Source organism: Gymnoscopelus microlampas (genome assembly GCF_963454915.1).
Source record: "Gymnoscopelus microlampas genome assembly, chromosome: 1".
In the NCBI taxonomy this organism is placed as follows: domain Eukaryota; kingdom Metazoa; phylum Chordata; class Actinopteri; order Myctophiformes; family Myctophidae; genus Gymnoscopelus; species Gymnoscopelus microlampas.
In genome coordinates, this window is record NC_139962.1 from 44,579,524 (window position 1) to 44,600,026 (window position 20,503).

The 20,503-nt window shown below is 41.1% G+C and overlaps 1 protein-coding gene across 2 annotated transcripts in view; it reads right to left on the reverse strand.

Moving 5' to 3' along the window:
- The window catches only part of hipk3b (homeodomain interacting protein kinase 3b), a 54,389-nt gene extending 36,493 nt beyond the window's left edge, over window positions 1–17,896 (reverse strand). For both annotated transcript variants that reach the window (XM_084065518.1, XM_084065517.1), the window contains exons 1-2: window positions 17,513–17,896; window positions 6,933–8,250 (exon numbers count right to left, since the gene is read on the reverse strand). In XM_084065518.1, coding sequence (XP_083921644.1) covers window positions 6,933–8,250; window positions 17,513–17,588 — 1,394 coding nt within the window. In that variant the 5' untranslated portion in view covers window positions 17,589–17,896. The remainder of the gene's footprint in view (window positions 1–6,932; window positions 8,251–17,512) is intronic.
- Window positions 17,897–20,503: the final 2,607 nt, after the last annotated feature.

Here is a 20,503-nt window from a genome sequence, read left to right on the forward strand (position 1 = left end):
AGCAAGAGGGAGAAAATTAGGTATAACCCTAAGTTCTGGCCACAGAAGACAGGAAATTGACAAACCCTGTTGAAAAATCGGTCGAAGGTTGTGATGTTTACACTTAGTATTCTAGTAGAGCAACAAGTATAAGAAAAGCATGCTAAACGCATGCAAATCACACAAACACACTAGAGGAAAGGTTATGAGGTCACTCAAATGGTTAGGGTTCTCGGCAGGTTTTATAGATATCGTGTGCTATGGTACATTTTAGCGTAATCATGGTGCTGCTACGCCATGCAGTCACCAAAACTAGGTGAATGAAGGTGGCGGTGCAATACATTTCATAGCAATACAACCAGTTACTTTTTAGATATCTTGTTTGGGAAAAAAGTGCTGGAAAGACAGACGGAAAGACATTGCCATCCATAGAGCCCTGCAACTAGTGGAGCTAAAAAGCAAATAGTACCATGTACTGTGTATACTGTAAAAGTTAACTAGGATCCAACCATATTTGCCACAATTAGTTTTGACTTTTCCACAAGCAATATACTAATGCCGTTGACTTATTTACTTTATTGCTACTACTTGTGTCAGACAACCACGGAAATATTTTAACTTCCACAATATCTTAGACTATCTCCATTTGTTCTCTATAGAAACGTGCCCATTTGTCAAGGAATAGTGGTGGAGGGCACTCACCACCAGCCTATTCATACCAGATAGTAATGGAAAACATGTCAAACTATGTTTTGTTACCTTTAAACATATAGCAGGTACAGTAGGATCTGTAGAAAATAAATAAAACAAACTCAAGAATCACATTGTCAGTTCTTTCCTCTCCCTTTTCCAATCACAATCCTGGGCACGATAAAAATGAAAGTCACCTGAAAGGCATAGCGTCATCCAATTGATTTCTGCCAACTGTGGGCCTTAATGGCAAACTACTCATTAAGGGTGACTTTCCTCGTTTGATCAACAAAAGTTATATGGCACGTTATTCACATCAGTCATGGTATAGCTTGCCTTAGGGAATGACTTTAGGTTGGATATAAATCTTCATTGAACCTGCTCTTTTCGGACACGATTTGTATTAACACTGGTGAACAATATCCATTTGTAGGAAAACCTCATTATCATTCCGTGTCTCTCCACCAAAGACAGAAATGTTGTAAGCTGTAAATTGCATCAAGAAAAATGGAGCCGAAGAAATTACCGGTAGTCACAAAAGCTCATTGCAAACAGAGCGGACAAACAATAGTCACAGCAGTCGTACAGTTAACTTCCTTTTCCCACATTAAGTCAAAAGAAGACCACAGTTCTATTCTGAGCAACTTCCCGAAATGTGGTGCATTTACCAGAAGTGAGTGAATATGGGTCTGTTCATTAACACAACTTGGCCTTCATATGTTTCTACAAATACACCTTTAAATGAGAGGCCCTGTGGCAAATCAAATGAAATGCACTAAAATAAAATGTAATTCAATAACAAATCAAAAACAGTCAACATGCAATCAACAGCAGCATTGTGGATCATAGTGTAAAGTATTGGTGTTTTTCAGCTTTTCCCAAGAACAGCAGCAAAACAACACAGGTCATGGCAACTGTTCGCTTCTCACCTCTGTCAGAGAGGAAATCTACAGTGACTGCAAACAAAACCAGCTATTTGCATGTTCCTTCCACAGCACACTGCTTCGATCGCTCATCGTGGAGCCAGCACAAATTATTCAAATGTCATGTAAATGCCTCTACCAAAACAGATATCACTGAACTGAATGTTCCGCACTGACAGGAAGGCCCAGTCCATCGTTTCTCATCACCTATGACAGACACCAAGAACAGTTGTTCTTAAAGTCTCATCACCCCTGGACATAACATAGCCAACTCAAAGAACTTAACTGAAATCCCACTGCAGTCGTTATCACAATCCCTTTATGTGACAAGTGCAATAGATGTAGAAATGTTGTGGCACTGAAGCATAGCATACAGTTTAAACCAGTGGCTCCCAAATGGTGTGCCATGAGGTCCCAGTGTGCCTTGGGATTTCATGACAACCATACAATATATATTATACACACACAATAAAAACTTTCATGAACATGGTCAATTCTCAAAAAGTAGAAAGAGCCAAAAATCAAATGAAAAATAATATAGTTACTTAATTGAGAAAATGTGCTTAGTTCCATGGAAAACTACCCTATGATACTGCCAAGTTGCCAAATGTCTGCAAAGTACGCTGCGTTTGTTTATGGAGCAGCCTCAACTTTTGATGACATTGCAGAATAAGAGTCCTGGGACTGTCGTTGGATGATTTGGGAAAATTGACAAAAAAACAAAAAAACAACTTAAGAGTCAGGACAAAGACAGAGTTGGTAATGAAATCGTTTTTTCAAGATAGGCGAGAACACAAATACCCAAGTGTAGCCTGCTCTATCAAAATCAGTCTAGTTGACACGCTAGCGGAAAACAGTTTAAACGATAAGTTTGTCAACAGCACTGATGGGTGCTGGGTGTTTTTCCCCCCATCAACCTTGACGATTTTCCCAATGGACCCATAAGGGTTGATTTGTACACTCTCACAGTTACAAATGGATAAACACTGAGGATTTTACTGTGTACATTAAGCAGCTAACAATTATATCAGACAACTTCCAAGTCAATAGAAAGCATTTTACAAATCTCATGTCAACAATAAGCTGATTTGCCCCAAAATTAAAAAAAATATTTGAATATGCTTAATGGTTTATTGGTTCATTTGCATATTTGTTCACACTCAGGGAGGCACAATAATGTCGTTTCAGACTCACAACTGGTTGTTTTTCTTTTTCTTTTTCAGTTCTTAATTCCGACAGCTCATCAGAGAGAGTACTGCTTGACTAAACAAATTAACGTAAGCCACAAGAAAATTAAACACACAAAGCGTATCTTAGTTTAGGATAATTTCAGAAAGGATGACGACAAAGTTGAGTGCATATTTTGTGAACCAGTGCTCAAATACACAGTGGGAGCATGCATGAGCATGCCGAATGTCACAAACATGTTAAATCATGTAAAACTCAAGCACCTGTGTGTCCAAGCAGACAAACAGGCACGCAACAAACAACAATCATGCCTATGTTCATGCAAGGGACAAGACGGTGTGTAAAGTATTTAGTTAATGTCAGCATCATATTCCCCCCATATATTATTATTATTATTGGTGAAGGTGGTGGTGTATTCTGAAAGGAGCCTAAATAAATACCATTCTGATACATTTTAATTTTGGGTTGGGTACTGTATTTCAGCCTTACTAAACATTAATTAACCAGATAATGATGTTGGCCAACCGGTTGCAAAACTAGGCTATCCGTTATTCCAATCCCTAGTAAGGTGTGACTGGAAAAACAGCTTATTGCGTATTCAAGAAGAGAGATTTGACAAAGAAAAGGTCTGAAGTTTCCCAGGCATTTTTCAGGAAGGGATTTGAGTGTGCAAAACACTTGTGGCAAAGAATACAGATGATTTATCATGGACTCAAACATGTATCAATTGCCTTTTAAATACTTCATCTGTTCTCAGAGACATACCCCCAAACCCCCAGCCCACTCTCCCTATTTTGCCGTAACCCTCCACCTCCGACCCCCACGATGGTTGATGTAAATCTTATATTCTAAGAGGTTAGCCTTGCTTGTTAATGACCATCCCCAGTACAACAGTAGGTAAGGCGTGTGTATTGCTTACCACCTGATGTACCATCAGCCATCTCTGTGTTGCTCACACTGTACAGAGCCAAAACAGAGACTTGAACTATCACAAGCTGTGGTTGGCTGTATCATTTTTCATGTAAGCTTGACTGATGTTGCTCTTTGTGGCAATGGAAAGTTAATTGTCTCTAAGATCATCCATTTTGGCACTGGTGCAGGACAAATGTTTCAACAGCAAAAGGAACACACAACAGCTTGCTGATCCAATACTTTTACTGTGCAAAAACACAAACAACTTTTCGACCAATGACAAATTTTACTGTTCTGTACCTGTACAGGTACAAACCTTGAACCTTGGTTCTTGGATATCAAGGTAGTCGAAGAAAACAACATTCTGGCTACCAACCTGTTATGGAAGCCCACAGATAAGAACAAACACTCTTCTTTGTTGTGATTCCTATCATCCTACATCCTACAAAAGAGTGTGCAAATCAGTCAATTCAACAGATTAAGGATGCTGATTTGGAGCACAGACCATAGAGGATATCCTGACACATGGATATGTGATGCAATGGAAAAGGTCAATCACATCTCCTAGTCACAGTGTGCAAACTCCAGTAGAAAGAATATGGAAATGGGAAAAGACTACAGTACATGCTTCCTGACTTATTCATCATTTGGAAATGAAATCAAGGGTTCCTGGTGCCTCAGCCTGAGCATCCATATGCTCCTGGTGAGCATGACGACCCGGATTCAAATCTAGCCGTCGTCTTGTCTTGCATCTCTGCCCTTGGTTTCCTATCTCTCCATCTGTCTACACTGACCTATTATTAACTCTGATAATGCACTAAAATAAAACATAAAAAAGTGAAGCGCCACCAAAAGTTGTGCATAAAAGAGCAACCTACTTGCAACCTGCATTAAAACACAACTAAAAGACCTTTCTGTTTTCTGCTGCCTTTGATTGAGTTTTTTTTCTCCTTTCTTTTCTCTTCTGCACTATAACTGTATCTATTCATGTATTACTGTTGTTTTATGCATCCTAATTGCCTTGTTGTTGAAATGTGCAATACAAATAAAATTGCTTTGCCTTGTGGCCTTGCCTATGTGGGACAAACTAGCAGGGCCCTAAAAACCCATATATAATGGGACATTATGTTGCATTATTGACATATGTGGGGTACATTTATCCCATAAAGGGGGAAGCATCCACAACCTCCTACTGCAGAAGGGGGTATATTGAATATAGTATATCGGATATAATGTACATGTACATTGCAACCTGGACGTCTTAATGTGGACTATTATAACATATCACCTTTTCTCAAAATACTGACTTGGTCAATGACTATGGAGGACTAATCATGCTGGACTGTGATTTTGACTATGTTTGGTAACTATATATATATATATATATATATATATATATATATATATATATATATATATATATATATTACTCTTTAGTAATCGTCTTTGTACTTCTAATCAGCGGGATCTGTTACAAACATATAGCTTTCCTGTAATCTGCCATTTCAATGTATTGATTTTGTATATCATTATATACCATATTATTACTCTTTTGTAATCGTCTTTGTACTTCTAATCAACGGGATGCCGGGATCTGTTACAAACATATAGCTTTGCTGTATTGGTTGTATACAGAAGCTCTGTGAGGCAGTTCTCCTATTGCATCAGTCTCCTGTTCGCGTGATGCGGTAGTCTAGAAAGGTCATGGATCACTGTAATTATTATTTCACCTGAGGAAGACTAATCTTGGGGTTGAAACATTGTGTTTTCGCACAGTATATGAGCAGCAAGTGGTTGTGCTACCTTTTTCCTTTTGATACAGTCTCTACTCTCTAGGCTGCCAGGTCCTTACCAAAGACAGATTGACAAATTAACTGATCAACAGTCATTCCAAACTGACCGAAGCTGGTGCAAACAGTAACTTAAGGGAGTTAATGCAGTGATGGCATTATTTAGTTTAGCCAGCAACAGGGCCATTAGTCATTACAATTTCACTTGATCATGTCACCATGTAGGCAGACAGACCTCAATGCCCACTGTGTGTGTGTGTGTGTGTGTGTGTGTGTGTGTGTGTGTGTGTGTGTGTGTGTGTGTGTGTGTGTGTGTGTGTGTGTGTGTGTGTGTGTGTGTGTGTGTGTGTGTGTGTGTGTGTGTGTGTGTGTGTGTGTGTGTGTGTGTGTGTGTGTGTGTGTGTGTGTGTGTGTGTGTGTGTGCGCGCGCGTGCGCGTGTGTGTCCTGAACAACCTTTGAAACTACTTGTGAATTAAAGAGGGTGACTTTCAGGCCAACGGCAAAAAAAGAAGGCTTTGTTGTAAGAAGAACCTTATTGTACACCATCTTCATCTGAGGAGACCACAGGGAGACTTGAAGCCAAAAGGTCCACTCACAGTCTGTCTGAGTGTGAAACAGAGGTACAGACCAGACAATAAACTGGGTCACCCCTTACATAACGGTTTATATTATTTGAGGCCAGTTTCTCCTAACCAAATCTCAAGCATTTGCTGGGTGCAGCCAAGGTAATTTGTCCTGCTGCTTTTTCCATGTGCATATCCAGGAACATCAGAAACACAGGCAGCCATCTAACATAAACATTAGAGAACTGCTACCATCAGAGCACACAGTAAGCTTTGGAATGGTGTGGCCCCATGTCTGATTCTAAATGAGTCGCTGTGTCCTACAACTTGCTGTGTTACATCTGACTTTTATTACACAAGAGAATGTGAGGTTTGTTTATAGGTCTTAGCTTTTGTGAGTTACTGCGTAAAATTAGGGCAATGCCTGAATACATTTCATACAGAGATGACTTTCCAAACATTCAAAGTTATGTCATCACTGAAGAAATTAGCCTACGCATTAACACTTGCCATTAAATATTTGCCTGTCCGGCTCCTTGCCAACAGCACTTTAACAAATCCTTGAGGCCAAATGTACATCTCCCTGACTGCAAACAATAGAAGATGCTCACAAATTCAGACAGGCAGTCGATGATTTGTGCCAAAGCCTGCTTTTAGAACACCATTTCCTTTCCCAGGCAGCAGGGAACATGGACGGACTCTCCACTACCAGTAAACACTGTGGGTCACATATTTTCTGACTTCGTGGTATGTGGCTACTGAATGGAGCAGGATGTTATGCAGCATGGGAGACATTTCCTCGCCTTGCCTCAAGGAGGCCTTTTTTTTTTACTTTCAAGGTCGGTACACCAACAAATACTATCCTTATCATGCATGCACTACTCACCTATAGTACCGAGACTGGAGGTATGTGGAGCACACTGCTTTGGACACATGACTGGCTGAACCAAAGTCTATCACCTTCACCCTGTAGGGCTGCCTTACAGGGTCCACCAGCATAATGTTCTCGGGCTTTAGGTCTGCGTGGATCAGGCCCATGGTCTTCAGCTTCCTCAGGGCTGTGGCCACCTGCTGCAGCACAGGTCGGATCACCTTCAGTGGCAGTGGGCTGAACTTGTTCTGCTTCAGGAAATCGTACAGGTTCTGCTCGAGCATCTCAAACACCAAGCAGGTATGGCTGCGGTGTTGGAAGCATTCAAAAGCCCGCACAAGGTTGTGTTCATCCGCGTTCTCACCGCTCAGTCGCGCCAGGATGCCCACCTCAATTTGGCCCTGCCGAGCGTAAGACGGGTGGTTCTTCAGGATCTTCACGGCCACCACCTCACCCGTGCCCCTCTTCCAGCACTTCACAACCTGGCCAAATGTGCCGCGGCCCAAGAAGTCCAGCACCTCATAGGTATTCTTCATGGAGCACAGGACTTCGTGCTGTACAAGCTGGTAGTCACCATCAATGCCTCCTGTTCCTGCTACACCTCCTCCTGCTCCTGTGCCCTGTTTGGAAGGGCCTCCCCCGGCCCCTGCGGCCGCAGGTGCAGGCACAGCCGCATTCCCCACATTCGTCGCTTGCAACATGGCGGGCAACATGGACAGTTCCTCCACTATCTGCATGGCGCTCCCTCGATTCTCCAGCTCCTCGCTCTTACGTTTCAGCCCGCATCGCTGGGAGCTGTCCGCCGAGTTCAAACCTCCGCGCTCCTCCTCTTCTTTATTTCCCTCTTCCTCTTCTTCTTGTACACCTCCCCCACCTCTCCCCCTGCAACCCTCTCCCCTTCCCCCTCTTCCTGCCCCTGCTGCTCCACTGCTGCCCCCACTTCCTGTGTCCGTCCGCTGCTGTCCCTTGCCCTGTGAGGGGAGGACAACCCCTGCGTCCTGGTGCTTGTGGGCCGCAGTAGCTGGGCCTGCTCGTCCTTCTTTCTTGCCGGGCTGTTCCCTCGGTACGCCACGCACTACCACCGTCTGCACCGGGCGCTCCTGTCCGCCACGTACTTTCACGCCCGCCACCGAATCTCGGTTCACAAACGAGGGGGCTTGTTTGGTCGGATGAGCGATGCCAATGGTTCTGCCGTTCAGATAAGTCCGTGGATGGGCCCTCTCATGGTACACACTGCTGCTGGGCTCGACTTTGAGTTTCTTCACACTGCAAAAGGCACTTGTCTGGGTTTGATAAATGTGTGGTGGGTAGACCAAGACTTGTGAGGCCATACCTGCACAGAGAGAGAAAATAAAAAAAGTCGATCATTAGCTTGTAACTATGTCCAAATGTACTTTAATAGTAGACCATATTTTGTTTAAAATCTATAATGTGTGGTTAATATAGATATCCCTAACCCGAAAATATTCTTGAAATATTTTTATAATGCAGATAGCCTAGTTGTCAAACATCTACTGCATTTAATAACAACCTTGTGATATACTCCACTTCCTAAGAAATTGTGGAGGTGAAACACTGTCATGAACATCATTCTCAACCTAAATGTAGCATGAGCCATTTTCTTTATATACATATATTTTTTGCTACAGGAAAGCTTCACCGCAACACACACAAGTTTACGCAGGACAACATCCTCCCGTAATTTCCATGCAGGAGAGAGAGACAGACAGACAGACAGACAGAGACAGAGCACAGGAATTGAAAGATGGTTTGGAATAAGACCATGAGGCATCTTCAAGTACCTCTACAATTACAGGAGAAGTTCCTCTTTCCATCTCTCCCTTCCTCTCTTGTTTTGAGCAAAACAAGAAAACAATGCCATCCTAGAGCATATTACGTCCTGCGAAAATATCTTGAAACTGCATTATGTCTCTGGCCAAATTGAGCGGACAAAGAGGGTAGGGAAAATTAGAGGTTTTAAGATTTTGCAGTTCCATCTTCAAAAGTAGTAGTCTGCTCTGGCACAATGGCCTTATCAGGCCCTAGCCATGTGCCCTCCTAGAGCCCACAACCTACTTCCTTTATTCTGGGGCACATCCACTGACATCAAAGGAGCTCATCCCCGACAGCTCTTTGACTTTAATCAACAGTGCCTTCAGGGAGCCATATTTAGAAAGTGAGCATGCCTCATCTCCAAGACTGTCACACCAGGCTTCTAAAAGACTCTCCTATCTCACACATAACAACACTGGTGGTGATGAATCACATGCACATGCTGGAGATAACATCACATCAAGGGAAGCAAAATAAATAGATTATACCTTTTCTGACTTGGTGGCAGAATCAATACACTATAATTAAAAGTTGCCAACGGAGAGAATAAACACCCACAAGTCAAACCCACAAATTTTAAAAGCTGGATGGCTGCACAGCTGTAATCATGAACAGGCTAAGAGTATGTTCATTGTTCAAATTGTACGCCTCTGTGAATTTAATGCCAGCAAGGACAATCTTTAAGTGTGAAAACAAATACGTAACCTCTATTCACTCACACTGCCTTTAATATTTTTACCAGGTGCTCGAAGAGCGCCGGGTCTACAGACAAGCTGGGACATAGTCCGACACCTAAGTGACACCTAAGTGTCATTGGCTGTCCTGGCTGTCCTTCACTCCTTTAAGCCAATGGCGACACGAATGGGGAGACGGCCCGCCCCCCGCAGTAACCGTGCTCCGCTCTGCTCCCCTCATTCACAGACAGTGCAAGTTTTACTGCAGCCTCAGGCAGGACTCAGGAGGGTTAGCCTAAATGCTAGCGTGCTTCATTAGACCTAGTTTGGCTATTAAGTTATTATTTGGCCATGTTCACATTGACTTCAATCTTCGCTATTGTTGGGAAGACCCTATTAAGTTATTATTTGGCCATGTTCACATTGTTCACACTGCTCCCCTCAACGCTATAAAAAACATTACAGCGTTTAGCGTCGCAGATTCTGTTGCCAGGTTGGGTGAGAGAAACAAGCAATCCGAAAAACAAGTAATCAGGTCTATGAAAACACACACACACACACACACACACACACACACACGGTAGAATATGACTTTTCAAGTCATTTCTTTCTTGTTTATCTAGCAATATAATGGATTCCATGTTGGAAAGGGGCTTATGTATGAAGCTGCCAAACAGTGTAACCAATGGATGAATACATTGCGAGGAAGAGGGACATGTTTCAAGTTACGCAATCAGTGTTGCATCGGTGTCGTTTACTTTCATTGATTGATTGATTGATTGATAATATACTTTATTAATAGTTTGCAAATAGTACAGTGGTACGATTATACAATGGTGCTAAAAGGATAACACTAAAAGCCCTGAGGGCTTATTTCCCTTGTGGTCCTGTGTATTCAATTCATAGAGATACCTGGCTTCACTCTTATTTCCCCTATACATATTTGAAGTTGTAGTAGTCTTTTCGACAATATTCTGGGTCAGTCAAGCACTTCCTAATGGTGATTTTCTGCCATGTCAGATCAGATGGCACTAAGGCTCCGTCCATCTGGTGGGAAATCTTGCACGCCATTGTAGCAGCACAGGGAAAGGGGCCGGAGGAGCAGTTCAGGAAAAAGTTCCAAGTGCACACTATGCCAACTGACTGCCATCACAAGTTCACAGAAGGATTAGGGATCAAACAGTTAATCGAACTACTCAATTATTACAAAAATTAAATAACAAAATGTCATGTCATTATAGGCAAAAAAACGATTTCAATACAAATTCAAAAATAGTGACAACAGCTGATACACAAGATCTGCCATTTTCACTATGGCTGCACAACACCGTAGTGAGATGAAGTATATAATAAAGCTTAAGTTGTTGATCTATTTGTTGATAAAAAAAACTCGCATCTCAATAATTTGTTTAATCAAAAAGCAATCGATAGAATAATCGTCAAGAAAATAATCGATAGTTGCAGCCTTAAAAAAAGGATAGCTTGACAATTCCTTCCTTGGTAGGCATTAGGCACTATGCAATAGGCACTGAGCACTCAGCAGCAGGGCAGGCACTGGGCTCTCAGCAATAAACTAACCAATAAACTAAGCACAAGGCAGTTCTGCTACCATAGTCCCACCGAAAGAAAGCAAGGTAACTCCCGGTCCTGTAGCCCTCACCTCCATTAGTGAGCAAATGCTTTGAGAAGCATGTCAAAGAGCTGATCAATATCAGGTTGCTTGCCACCCACCCTGGACCTCAACCAATTTGCTTACAGGCTAAAACAGATGCATGTGATGCGTTGCTGTAGCAACATATCAAGGAGTTGGCTATGTTCTACTGAAAGTTGTTAAAAGCACACAATACTTTATTGTTACTGTTCTGTTTGCCCCCCCAAATGTTAAGGGTCAATAAAATACAAAGTAACCAAATCTTGGACAGAACATCTATCTAGAAATCTAGAACAGAGATACACCCTCTGTTAAAACAGTAGCCCACATCATCTTTAATTAATATGACTTAACAACATATAGGCCAAGATATGCATACACTATGTTCTATATTATAAGCAGAAATGTCTTGTCTTGCGACTCAACTTCCTTTGATCCCAATGATTATCAATTTAGAAGCATTTCCAAAAGAAAACACTTTATTCCCACTAACCAACATTTAATTAATTTCAATTCATCAAATATTTCTAATGCATAGTATATCAAATATTTCATGAGTAGTCCCTACTCAATACAGACATTTTTGTCATGTCTGTATTGTTTCTTGTTTGTTGGGGACTACGGATGGAAAGTAGCTTTCGCTAAATCCGGCATATTTACACTTGCTCATGTGTATGTATTACACCTGTCCTGTGTTCATCAATTGTGCACTGTCCACACCAAATAAATACATCAAGTAAAAGTTAAGAGTAGCAAAGCTCTGAAAAGGAAGGCCATTTTAGCTCAGGGACACAGACACCCAGTTTATACATCTGTCTCCATGACAGCTCTCTTCATTGTGTGCACACTTCCTGTTCCCTTCATATGGAGGCAAGAGAGATATACAGGGCCCGCCTGTACTAAAGAGAACACTTATGCAACAGAGCCTACTGGGCTAATCAGTGGAACGTCAATACAAGCTCATCTTATGTCCAGTACAACCAGCCTGTAAACATTAACACAACACTGACTTTAACAACCAGCACAGGCCCAACCCTGATACAATTAAGTGCTTATCTAACGGTTATCCAACTGTCAACTAACGTTTTTTTAGAACCATCCCCAAACAAACACTGTAAGCTGCTCTCAATTTAAAATTGACCTCCACAAATAATATGAAAATATTTTTGGTACATTGCATTACTGTTGAAATGTTTGTGTTGCCATGACACCACCAGCTGTAAATTATAAAGCCTAATTTTTATATACACTGTAGTACGAATGTTTCGTGTCAAAACAGAACTGATCTACAAGCTGACAACGTGTAACAGCCTAGGGCAAGGCATTGTCAGCTTGTAGATCTGTGCTTTTCTGACATGCAACACCGTCTCAAGATTATCTGCTGACAGTACCAGAACTTCCTTAATTTTTTTCCACTGACAACAATTATTCTTTGACGAGATTTGCGCACTTGCCAACCCTTTTACACTCCGGTGAGATCACTTGACTTTACCCGTTTGGTAGGTCCAGTCAACGGTGCGCGTACCTCGAACACATACAGGGACGTGTCGGGCAAACACACACTCTTGCTGCACTGCTTTAGAAAAAGTATCGCTTTAGGCAGAATCAAACAGACAACAGAAGCTATTTCTTTATGAAAAATCTGAAAAATCAGAGAATATCAGAAGACGCTAGAGTGGTTCCGTACCCTCTGTAATTTAAAAGCCAAAGAGCAAGTCTACACAGCATTGGTAGTCGGTGGGTGCTTATTTTGTTCCCTGGCTGCATGGCATGTGCTAGTGTATCGATAACGTATCGCAAGATCAAGTACGACAATATATGACATATCGATTTTTTTTCTCCCACCCCTAGTGAGAACTTTGGATGGGATGGGGACTGGGTTGTGTGGCAGGGGTGGGGGTTGAGGTAAATGTCCCTTTGTATGCTCATTATTTGTCGATTTATTCTCTTCATTTCAAAAAAATTTATGTACCGTAATAAAAAAGTGAACAACCCAGCCTATATTGTCATCTCTTCACCAGCCACATGGTAGAAAAAAGAAACAACCTTCCTGTTACTCAGAGAGAAGTTATCAAGACTCCACTTAAAGAAAATAGAAAACAGTCATACAGAAAACATGAGCAAGCCATCAGGCCACAGCAGCAGTGTGGTTGGCCTGTCACACAGTCCTTCTGGAATGTAGCCTCTGCCAGCAAATCTGCTAAACGGAAAGCACTCTAGTGTCTTCTTGATAACAGTGGCTCTATGAGGCACCCCTCGCCCTATTCTGGGTGTCAAGATAAGGACAGCCCTGTTGCCTTGACTGCTCTCTACACAATCACACCCTATAGCGCTGGTTGCTGGCACTGTTTACCGTCTTCCCTGTCAGCGACTGGAGCATGCCAAGACCCTCCATACTTCACTAATACCATATCAACAACGAAGAGAAATCTATTGGACAAAAGTTGGAGACTAAAAGAGCCAGCAGAGGCAAGAGAGTGGCAGCTGCTGGACCCTGCTATTATTACCACCTGAAGTCTGATACTCCCTAGGTCTGCCAACAGGCTCCTCCTGTGGAATCAAGTTACATCCCTCAAAGCTGCAGGGCTTTTTCAGCAACCTTGGGCTGCTAAGTAATTGCACACGGTTGACCTTTGACCCTGAGCAGTTCCAAATTAAATTTAGAGGGAAAAAAATAAACACCTCACACCTGTCTGTGTCCACAATGGACAAATGCTCCTGAGGGAAGACGAAGAGGAATATGTGGCCAAGATGATGAAGCAATATGGTGCTAGAATGAATACCCAACAGCTGATAACAGTGGGAAGACAAATAGGTCAACTAAGTATTGTAGAAATCATCATTGGAACTGTGAGGGGGATAAGAAACAAAAAATATGCCATTCTATTCTGCCATTAAGCTACAGGAGAGAATAGCTGCAGGAAATACTACAATTTTACTGGGACATCTCATCACCTATTTATTTGCTGTGGAAGAATGCAAAAATGCAAACTGCTTGGAGGAAAAAAAGATAAAAAGAAATAAGAAAGTGACAGCAACCAAAGTCAAAACATACGTCGATACCCCTAAGAAATGCCTATTTCCTTGAACAAATATTGCTCCAAATACTAGGCCTGAGGACAGCGGATGAGGCGAGATACTGATACTGGGGCAGATGCGATATCAATATTAGTGAGTACAAAATTTGGATACTGATATATATCGGCTGATATGATTGACAGACATGCATGCAGAGATAAACATACATATAGCGGTAGAGGAATTTTGAAATTGCCACTGCGGAAGGCCTTGCACATGTTTCCTATGGTTTTGAGAGAGTTGAGGTGGACCTGTGGCTTGCAGAGAAAGAGATGTATTTGTAGTTGAGAGAGTTTAATAAAAGACCATTATCCATGTCATCTTTTACAGGGGGAGTTACATCACAGCACAGGGCTTAGTGGCAAAGAAAAACTTGTGTTTGGAAATAATATTGGTCTTACCCAGATACCAAAGGTGAAACATTAAAACAATCGACAATGTCTCCTCATTTTAAAAAAACGCTCCCTTTTAAAAGGCGGCGTCTACGCTGGGTGCGACAGTATCACAGCATCATGTTCCCTTTAAATTATTATAGTATTTTTTATATTACAATCCAAATCCAATATCCATAATGTTATTTGCTATTTGAATGGATCGCAGTGCAAAGTTTTGAACTTTTGGCAGGCCTATGGAGAACAGCGATGAGGTGTCCGACTGTCCAATGCAAAGGAGACAGCAAAATAACTGCCTGGTATGTAAATATCTGATTAACAGGGCTCTGCGGGGGCTCCTGACATGCTGCTCCACCTAAAACATCTCTAAATGGCAGTATTATGCAGATTTTATTTGTGACAATAAATTAGTTAAAATCGCCCAACATATGGAATTTCATAATTAGGTTATAAATAATAATAAATACACAAATAGACCAATTTCTATATTTACACAAGCATCTTTCTCTGCATTATGTTCTAAAAAAAGGTTTTCATAGCAAACAACATATACCATATATACTGATATGATACCGATATATCTGTGATAGGCCAATATTGGCTGCTCTCGGCAAACTGATATGGTCAGGCTCTACTAAAACCCTAAACCCTAGAGCAAGGCCAATAGTATTTAATACTTTCACATCCTTGTTTAAGTATTTATCTATGTGCTATCGACGACACCCACCTAGGGACTAGTAAAGATTTGAATTAGCTCTGCCTCTTAGCTATCTCTGGTGCAATACAATTATTGTGCACTGTCCGTTATCAAGTAAACAAACAAACAAATCAGTGTCCACAAAATGCAGTATGGGGGTCAACTTTGAACCTCCCCCCTCTGCCATTAGCAGATCAACGCAGGTTTGGTGTTACCACTCTGTATTGAACTGCCCTGCCCTCAATTTGTTTGTCTAATAAGTGGAGCAGACTGAGTGCAATTTGTTGTACGTGGGCCTTTGTTTACCCATTAGCCTTCAGCTAGTACATTTAGCAAGGGTTGCTGTGATTCACTCACGTGCCTGGCATCTCACTAAAAACACAGTTGTGCAGCGCCTGTGTCGTCTTGTGAATATGATGTCCCGTGCTCATGAGATAAAGGGTCCAGTATTTTCTAAAGCATGTGATCACCATGGTATTTCAACTGTGAACTTATGACTGACTCTGTTTGTTGTTTGGAAGTCTTCTACTCATAAGATCGACCTACTAAGATTAAGAAGAGATATAGTTAGCTGGCCTCTTTACTGCTTGCACTGTTATGCCTGATTTATTTCATACTTAGTTGTGCGCTGCCGGTGCTGTAGAGGGTTGTGAGCTTTCAGCACGACACACAAAGCACAACCAAGAATAAATCACATTTGCCTTTAATATAAATTCTTCCGCTATGTATAAGGCAACAAAATATCCTGCGGCCTGCGCATTGCGCTACTAATGTGTTATGAATTGTCAGAAAAACTGCATTTAACTCTGTTGTACTTACACAGCCAGTCACTGACGTTATTTCCTAATTCTATACCCAATGAAAATTATCTAAAATGGCAATGGCAAGTGACATTGCATATGTTACGGTCTGCTAGGATTGTGTTTCTGTGGCACTTGTAGTGAGATGTGTGTAGTGAGAAGAGAATGGCAGATTAAACATCATCAAACTGCAAGGACATAACAATTAACCTACAACTTCAGGCTGGAGGGATGCATGGTAAAAACATGGCAACATAATTGCATGTGCAGTCCTTAAAATGCCACGTTTAGGAATGTGCAAAGGACTGGGAAACTATTAACATACTACAGTGTCATTTGTAGAGGACCAGTTGACTGACCATGACTTGCTAGAAAATATAAGAGTGGACGTATGGCATCTTCATAACAGCCTTGCTATACAGACAGAGAGATCTATTTTCGCCTGACATTTCTCAGATATATTAGGAGGCCAGGATCCCTGTGTTTACTGCTTATAAATGATAATATGACGTCTAGAATCTATGACACCATGGATAGTGTTAGTGATATTAATTCTTCACTGGAGACAGCCATGGCCAACAGTACAACCTGGAATGTTTGTGTCTGTGAGTCCAAAGGTCTATACTCTCCTCAACTTTAACCATGAAGCTGGTTAAATGTTATCTAGCTAAAGCTCCAAACAGATCTGCTGAGTGTTGTAGCTACAGGTAATATCTGGTTAATACATTTGGTAAGTAACACAAGCCTGGTACACAGTCAAATCTGCTGTGTTTTGTAGCCTTGGATCAAGACATTTGCATATCTATAGATATGACAGCTAAAGTCAGACTTGATAAAATACATCTATGATAGCCTTGATCCAAGGCTAAAACATGTGTAACTCTGAGAGCTACAAATGTGAACATTTGTACATAGAGACATACTATGTATGTAGTACTGTATTCTTTAATGACACTAGAATTGAACTACATTGTGCGGCAGATAAATCTACAAGCTAATTATGAATTTATGAATAATTATGAACAAGACATACATAGACAAAAGTAAGACATAATGGAGATTAACTAAACACATCTGTTGTTATTCATTAAACGTCAGTCAACGTGAGCTACGGTGTCACAAAGACAAAGCTGTTTTAGTTTGGATATAATTATCAATGTTCTGTGACTACAGTACTTCCATACATGATTGGATTCTAGGGACTCTCAGGGTTCCTTTTAGGGGTTCTAAATTGATCCTTGCAAGTCTGTAACTCTGACAGTATACAAATGGAACCAAATGGACCACTGTCAGAGTTAAGGGGAGACCTTGAAATGTAAAGGTTTGTGAACCACTGCGTGACATAGTTAACTATGTGACATCATACTATAAAGCCACCAGCACCAACTTAGCTCCAACTTTGACCACAACTCTCTTATCTGTAAATACACAGCGCCATTAACAGCCGTCGTTTGACAAACCATAACTCACCTTCACGTAGAGTAACAGTTGGTAGAATCCAGGGCTTGTTCTGTGAACATGTTATGGGTTTATGAAGCCATACCATGATGCACAGTTTGCCTGCAATGCTGCTGCCATCTTGTCCTCCTACTACTAGACGACAGGAAGAGAGAGGAGCTCGACACTCTCGCCAACAACAACACCACCATCATCGACGACCACATTATTTTTTTAAACTTCAAATAACTCCCGCAGTCAAACGTCCACCATCACCCTGAATAGCCACGGGTGAAGCTGCTCACTTTCAGATTCTTCTCCTGTCTCTTTGGGCGAAGTGGCCCATCTCTGAGAGGGTGTCCGTCACCCTTCTTTAGCAGAACGGTTTAACGCAGGTCTTCTAGCATCAGGTCCCTTCCTCTCTTCTACCGCTGTCTGCTGCCAGTGTTGCCAGATTGTGTGAGAGAAACAAGCAACCAGCTCTAGGAAAACAAGGCCAAAATAAGCAACGTAGGCCACCCACATCACATGAGCACTTTTAAACCTATGAATGCGTCGGCTTTTTGAAAATAGCTGATCTACAAGCACTTTTAAACATATATGCGTCGGCTATTTGAAAATAGCCAATGTACAAGCTCACAACGTGTCGTGAGCTTGTAGATCTGCTATTTTCAAAGATTCTTGTAATAAAATGTGGAATATTTGGAATATTTATTTTTTGAAACATTCTAACAACACAAATGCTCCTGGGCACAAAACATTTTCATGAAAATATATGAGAACCAATGGTCTGAATAATAATTAAAACAAAATTGGAGCCTAAATAAGCACGTTCACTTTAGAAACAAGCCGAAAAACCGCAACCACCAATTTGTACAAGCAACTTTACATAAAAAGAAGCCCAGAGTCGCTTATAATAAGCCGACATGGCAACACTGTCTGCTGCATGCGAGATGTTTGTGAACTGACGGCATAGGGCAGACCATACTAGTCGACAGTCAACGATAGCAAAGAAAGATCAAGAGATGTGTCATCCGTCTCCTCATTGTAATGTATGTTATGTTCTTTAAAAAAAAGTTGTGTTCTTAGATATAGACAAATAAATACATATACAAATAGACTTTAAAATGTACTAATAAATAGAAAAACACAACACTGAACTATGATTTAGAGGAGAAGAGGATGGAAAATCAAATGTTCTCTATATGCATAAGCAGGGCACAACTCAAAATCATAAAAAAATGGGAAAACACTAGTTTAATGTCTTTAGGGACAAATGTATAAAAAGGTGAGAATAAATAAAGAAAGGACTAGTGATCAGCAATATCAGTAGTTGTAGGCTGTAGAATGAAAAATAATATTAGTTTTATTATTGTCTTGTTGATGGCGAGACAACCTCTAGAAATCAACCTTCAGAATCTGGTGAATTTAGGTGTAGCCTACAAATAAAAGAAACAATTCAGGTCATACTTCCAAAACCAACCAAACTGGGTCAGATAGCCTTTTATGTCAGCCTATGACTCTACAGAGGCTGTCAGAAGCAGAGTACCCTGCAGAAGTTGGACAAATTGAGTTGTTAGTTAAGCACAAGCAAAAGCACTCTGTGTAGACACTCCTCGGACAGTCAATAGTAGGTGACAAAGAAAGCTGCTCAAACCCCCTCTTACCCACCTGGGGTTCAGCTGTAACCTTATCCACCAAATGGTCTTAGCTACACCAGCCCCCAGCCCAACAAAAAACAAACCACCAGGCTTGATAAGCTGGCAACAGGTGCAAGCTGTTCCAAAGCCCCCATCCCAAATGACACCCCCAACCCCCTGCCTGCCTGCCTGCCTGCCTGCCTGCCTGCCTGCCTGCCTGTCTTTTCATCATTGTCATTGTATGCCTAGCCAGGTGAATCAATCGTGTGTGTGTGTGTGTGTGTGTGTGTGTGTGTGTGTGTGTGTGTGTGTGTGTGTGTGTGTGTGTGTGTGTGTGTGTGTGTGTGTGTGTGTGTGTGTGTGTGTGTGTGTGTGTGTGTGTGTGTGTGTGTGTGTGATTTAGCAATAAACTTAATTTCCATCCGTAGTCCCACAAACAAATACACCACAGCAACAACATGACAATACAGAGAGAACATACAACTGCTTAAAACTAATTTTAAGGATAACCTACCATAACTAGTTCAAATCCAACAAAAAAATACACATACCTACCAAAGTCTAATACCTAAACAATAGAATATCTAAAGCCTCATTTGAAATGTCTAAGAACTCATGAAAAGTCAACGCTTTATAACAATAATGAACACACTAAGCATTTATGACTTACACGGTCAAGTGTAAATACATTGTAATCTGCTTATTACACTGTATAATTACATTTATAAGCACTTATAAGAACACTATAACACTATTAAGCCTTTTATAATTCATTATAAGGTCAAAGTGTCAGTTTCATAATCACTTGGTCGCTGGGTAGGCCTACTGACATCACAGACATTTTGGTGACATCAATGAGTGTATAATTCCCATAGTTGTAAAAAAAAAAAAAAAACAGTATTAATGTTAAATGCAGATATACTGAATATTGTTTTATTTGTTTGATTTCATTATAAGTAGCTATTATCAAAGAAGTGTGATGTTAACTCCATGCACACACACATGTAGCCTACAGTCAATGGTGCACAAAAACTAAAATATAGAAGAACTCGGTGGTCTTTTGCTCTGGTCTGTTTCTGGATTACCATTGTCGACACGCTATGGTTATGTCTCCCCCTGCTGACCGATTACCTATTTACATGAGGACCTGTAGAGGTTTGTGAGAGGGACAGTCACTACTCTCACTCAGTCAAGCTTTTGTCTCAATGTTATTTGTGATGCAATTCTGTGATATTGTCACATTTCCTTTCAAACTAATTTGGTGGTGTATGTGTGGATTTGGGACAGGTTATTAGTCAATAGTCTGGAAACAATATTTTTCTATGCTTTTTAATTATTTCCATACTTACCCAGACCTGGAAATGACTCAAATCAAATTCCACAC